Genomic DNA, 6,000 nt, shown 5'->3' on the forward strand with positions numbered 1-6,000 from the left:
AACATGTACACTCCTCAAACAACTACCACAACATGTAAACTCCTCAAACAACTACCACAACGTGTAAACTCCTCAAACGTTGCTGGGATAAAGCGGCACCGCTCTGTCAGAGCTCAGTGCTTATTATCAGCTGTATTAGGTTATGAAGTCCGACTTTTTGGTTATGATGTGACTGATATGTAAGAGAAAGACCCCACGGAACGATTCAGAACATGAAGAATCATATCCGCCTTGGTAAAATGTAACATAAGGAAGTGAGATTTCATCACCAAAGCACGTTTTCACCTACTCTGGGCAGAGTGAGTGGGCACTATTTTCTCTCTCCTTTTGACTAGCCTGGGTACCAGTTTGTGTGTGTCATCATGTTTGGCATGACAAGGAGTGGCACAAACAGGTACCCATGCAACCTTTTGACGCCAGTCTTAGACAGCTGCCTTTTCTATTACCCCTGACTCGACCCTATGTACGGTAGATATACGGTGAGCTCCAAAGGTTTTGGGACAGTGACACATTTGTTTGTTTTGGCTCTGTACTCATAGCATGCAATGACTATATTAAGCTTGTGAATCTACATATTTGCTGGATTCATTATTTGGGCACAAAATAATCTGAAACTCAACCAAAACAAACTGCAAATGTGTACAAGTTTGAGGAGTCACAAGCTTGATGTAATCATTGTGTGCTAGGAATAAGGGACCAAATACTACATTTTTGACTACTTTAATACACAAGTGAATTTAACCCAATCATTTTGGTCCCCTAAAATGGGGGGACTATGTACAAAAAGTGATGTAATTTCTAAACAGTTCACCTGATATGATTGAAAATACCCTAAAATGAAAGCTGACAGTCTGCACTTTAACCTCATAGTCATTGTATCATTTCACTGTGTTTGTGTATGTACACTGAATGTAGAAAATATTAAGAACACCATCCTAATATTGAATTGCACCCCAAACCACCCCCCTGCCTCCTTTTGACCTCAGAACAGACTTCATTTGTCAGGGCATGGACTCTACAAGGTGTCGAAAGGGATGCTGGCCCATGTTGACTCCAATGCTTCCCACAGTTGTGTCAAGTTGGCTGGATGTCCTTTGGGTGGTGGACCATTCTTGATACACACAGGAAACTGTTGAGTGTAAAAAACCCAGCTGTGTTGCAGTTCTTGACACAAACAGTTGCGCCTGGCATCTACTACCATACCCCGTTCAAAGGCACTTAAATATTTTATCGTATCCATTCTCTCTTTGAATGGCACACATACACAATCCATGTCTCAATTGTCTCGAGGCTTAAAAATCCTTCTTTAACCTGTCTCCTCCCCTTTGTCTACACTGATTGAAGTGACATCAATAAGGGATCGTAGTTTTCACCTGGAATCACCTGGTCAGTCTGCCATGGATAGAGCAGGTGTTCTTAATGTTTTGTACACTCAGTGTATATCCGGTGTATAACCCCTGTCACTGCCCTCTCCCCGGCTGTCTCCCCCTCCCCTCCAGTCTCAGACAGCGGCCCAGCTCCACGAGAGGATCCAGTCATCCAGTATGGATGCCAAGCTGGAGGCTCTGAAGGACCTGGCCAACTCTTCCAGAGACGTCACCTTCGCCCAGGAGTTCATCAACCTGGATGGCATCTCACTGCTCACACAGATGGTGGAGAGTGGCACAGAGTATGTACTTCCTCTCTCCTCCTTTCCTTTCCCTTCTTTTATTCTGTCTTTTCCGGCAGCCCCACCTCATTGCCAAGCAATGTTCTCTTAAATGGTGGTCTGCCTCTGTCTCTGCCTGTCTCACTGGGCTTTGGGCCTGGTAAGCTGTCTGTGTCCCAGATGGCATCCTCTTCCCTATATAGTGCACTACTTTTGATGCAGAGCCAATAAGGTTCAGGGCAAAAGTACTGTAGGTAATAGGGTGCCATTTTGGAAGCGGTCTCTGTCTCAGCGGAAGGTTACGGCAAGGGCAGGAAGTGGCATTTGCTGAGGTGGAGATTCTCCACCGTGATGTTGACTGGAACCCCATGGGGGGAGGAGGCAGGGGGAGAGGGGGGAGGGAGAGTAGGGGAAGGGGGCAGTTTGAGCTCACAGTCCCACTGCCAGAAACCCAGAGAGCCAGGGAGGGAGAGGAGAGCCAGGGAGGGAGAGGAGAGCCAGGGAGGGAGAGGAGAGCCAGGGAGGGAGAGGAGAGCCAGGGAGGGAGAGGAGATCCAAGGTCATGCTGTGTGATTGCAAAGTCAAAACACACATTGGAGACTCACTCACAGTCAAAGCAAGACACACACACACACACACACACACACACACACACACACACACACACACACACACACACACACACACCACTCTTTCTCACACACGTACACCCCCCCATTCAATCACACACAGTCAGTCGTCTCCAGTCACCCATAGCTGTTTGCACTGTACTGTACTGAACAGCCCTGAATCCAACCAAATGCTTGTCTTTCCCAGCAGACCCTCATTAAAGGCTAGCCTGGGGCTCTGGACACAGCGTTTACTGGCTGAGAGGGCATCAGTGGTCTGAAACATATACACACACACACACACACACACACACACACACACACACACACACACACACACACACACACACACACACACACACACACACACACACACATATGCGTTCTGCTACATGACATACTCATTAAGCCTCCCCAGCCCAGAGAGACTTCCCAGTCAGTAGCAGCTCACATGCAAAGGGCTTCACCATCACCATGCGAGGTCAGCCCTGATACAAACACTCACTCTCTCTGATAGACCAAACACACACTCTCTCTGATAGACCAAACACACACTCTCTCTGATAGACCAAACACACACTCTCTCTGATAGACCAAACACACACTCTCTCTGATAGACCAAACACACACTCTCTCTGATAGACCAAACACACACTCTCTCTGATAGACCAAACACACACTCTCTCTGACTGGAGAGCACAGCTGAACTCATCTAACTCTTGACACTTGGAATTACTTATTAGTGTATCACCCTTCTACAATAAGAACTAGTACCTTCCATTCTGTTAGTGTATCACCCTTCTACAATAAGAACTAGTACCTTCCATTCTGTTAGTGAATCTCCCTTCTACAATAAGAACTAGTACCTTCCATTCTGTTAGTGAATCTCCCCTCTACAATAAGAACTAGTACCTTCCATTCTGTTAGTGTATCTCCCTTCTACAATAAGAACTAGTACCTTCCATTCTGTTAGTGAATCTCCCAACTACAATAAGAACTAGTACCTTCCATTCTGTTAGTGAATCTCCCCTCTACAATAAGAACTAGTACCTTCCATTCTGTTAGTGTATCTCCCTTCTACAATAAGAACTAGTACCTTCCATTCTGTTAGTGAATCTCCCCTCTACAATAAGAACTAGTACCTTCCATTCTGTTAGTGAATCTCCCCTCTACAATAAGAACTAGTACCTTCCATTCTGTTAGTGAATCTCCCTTCTACAATAAGAACTAGTACCTTCCATTCTGTTAGTGAATCTCCCTTCTACAATAAGAACTAGTACCTTCCATTCTGTTAGTGAATCTCCCTTCTACAATAAGAACTAGTACCTTCCATTCTGTTAGTGAATCTCCCCTCTACAATAAGAACTAGTACCTTCCATTCTGTTAGTGAATCTCCCTTCTACAATAAGAACTAGTACCTTCCATTCTGTTAGTGAATCTCCCCTCTACAATAAGAACTAGTACCTTCCATTCTGTTAGTGAATCTCCCCTCTACAATAAGAACTAGTACCTTCCATTCTGTTAGTGAATCTCCCTTCTACAATAAGAACTAGTACCTTCCATTCTGTTAGTGAATCTCCCAACTACAATAAGAACTAGTACCTTCCATTCTGTTAGTGAATCTCCCTCTACAATAAGAACTAGTACCTTCCATTCTGTTAGTGAATCTCCCTTCTACAATAAGAACTAGTACCTTCCATTCTGTTAGTGAATCTCCCCTCTACAATAAGAACTAGTACCTTCCATTCTGTTAGTGAATCTCCCATCTACAATAAGAACTAGTACCTTCCATTCTGTTAGTGAATCTCCCCTCTACAATAAGAACTAGTACCTTCCATTCTGTTAGTGAATCTCCCTTCTACAATAAGAACTAGTACCTTCCATTCTGTTAGTGAATCTCCCCTCTACAATAAGAACTAGTACCTTCCATTCTGTTAGTGAATCTCCCTTCTACAATAAGAACTAGTACCTTCCATTCTGTTAGTGAATCTCCCTTCTACAATAAGAACTAGTACCTTCCATTCTGTTAGTGAATCTTCCCTTCTACAATAAGAACTAGTACCTTCCATTCTGTTAGTGTATCTCCCCTCTACAATAAGAACTAGTACCTTCCATTCTGTTAGTGAATCTCCCTTCTACAATAAGAACTAGTACCTTCCATTCTGTTAGTGTATCTCCCTTCTACAATAAGAACTAGTACCTTCCATTCTGTTAGTGAATCTCCCCTCTACAATAAGAACTAGTACCTTCCATTCTGTTAGTGTATCTCCCTTCTACAATAAGAACTAGTACCTTCCATTCTGTTAGTGTATCTCCCCTCTACAATAAGAACTAGTACCTTCCATTCTGTTAGTGAATCTCCCCTCTACAATAAGAACTAGTACCTTCCATTCTGTTAGTGAATCTCCCCTCTACAATAAGAACTAGTACCTTCCATTCTGTTAGTGAATCTCCCTTCTACAATAAGAACTAGTACCTTCCATTCTGTTAGTGAATCTCCCCTCTACAATAAGAACTAGTACCTTCCATTCTGTTAGTGTATCTCCCTTCTACAATAAGAACTAGTACCTTCCATTCTGTTAGTGAATCTCCCTTCTACAATAAGAACTAGTACCTTCCATTCTGTTAGTGAATCTCCCCTCTACAATAAGAACTAGTACCTTCCATTCTGTTAGTGTATCTCCCTTCTACAATAAGAACTAGTACCTTCCATTCTGTTAGTGAATCTCCCCTCTACAATAAGAACTAGTACCTTCCATTCTGTTAGTGAATCTCCCTTCTACAATAAGAACTAGTACCTTCCATTCTGTTAGTGAATCTCCCTACTACAATAAGAACTAGTACCTTCCATTCTGTTAGTGAATCTCCCTTCTACAATAAGAACTAGTACCTTCCATTCTGTTAGTGTATCTCCCTTCTACAATAAGAACTAGTACCTTCCATTCTGTTAGTGAATCTCCCCTCTACAATAAGAACTAGTACCTTCCATTCTGTTAGTGAATCTCCCTTCTACAATAAGAACTAGTACCTTCCATTCTGTTAGTGAATCTCCCAACTACAATAAGAACTAGTACCTTCCATTCTGTTAGTGAATCTCCCTTCTACAATAAGAACTAGTACCTTCCATTCTGTTAGTGAATCTCCCCTCTACAATAAGAACTAGTACCTTCCATTCTGTTAGTGAATCTCCCTTCTACAATAAGAACTAGTACCTTCCATTCTGTTAGTGTATCTCCCCTCTACAATAAGAACTAGTACCTTCCATTCTGTTAGTGTATCTCCCCTCTACAATAAGAACTAGTACCTTCCATTCTGTTAGTGTATCTCCCTTCTACAATAAGAACTAGTACCTTCCATTCTGTTAGTGAATCTCCCAACTACAATAAGAACTAGTACCTTCCATTCTGTTAGTGAATCTCCCTTCTACAATAAGAACTAGTACCTTCCATTCTGTTAGTGAATCTCCCCTCTACAATAAGAACTAGTACCTTCCATTCTGTTAGTGTATCTCCCCTCTACAATAAGAACTAGTACCTTCCATTCTGTTAGTGAATCTCCCTTCTACAATAAGAACTAGTACCTTCCATTCTGTTAGTGTATCTCCCTTCTACAATAAGAACTAGTACCTTCCATTCTGTTAGTGAATCTCCCTTCTACAATAAGAACTAGTACCTTCCATTCTGTTAGTGTATCTCCCTTCTACAATAAGAACTAGTACCTTCCATTCTGTTAGTGAATCTCCCC

At 42.5% G+C, this 6,000-nt stretch overlaps 1 protein-coding gene across 5 annotated transcripts in view; it reads left to right on the forward strand.

Moving 5' to 3' along the window:
- Positions 1 to 6,000, forward strand: part of LOC106570440 (engulfment and cell motility protein 1) — a 199,535-nt gene that overhangs the window by 98,680 nt on the left and 94,855 nt on the right. For all 5 annotated transcript variants that reach the window (XM_045694888.1, XM_045694887.1, XM_045694890.1 and 2 more), the window contains exon 6: positions 1,500 to 1,669. In XM_045694888.1, the coding sequence (XP_045550844.1) occupies positions 1,500 to 1,669 (170 nt within the window). The remainder of the gene's footprint in view (positions 1 to 1,499; positions 1,670 to 6,000) is intronic.

Source organism: Salmo salar, chromosome ssa14, assembly GCF_905237065.1.
Source record: "Salmo salar chromosome ssa14, Ssal_v3.1, whole genome shotgun sequence".
Lineage (NCBI taxonomy): Eukaryota > Metazoa > Chordata > Actinopteri > Salmoniformes > Salmonidae > Salmo > Salmo salar.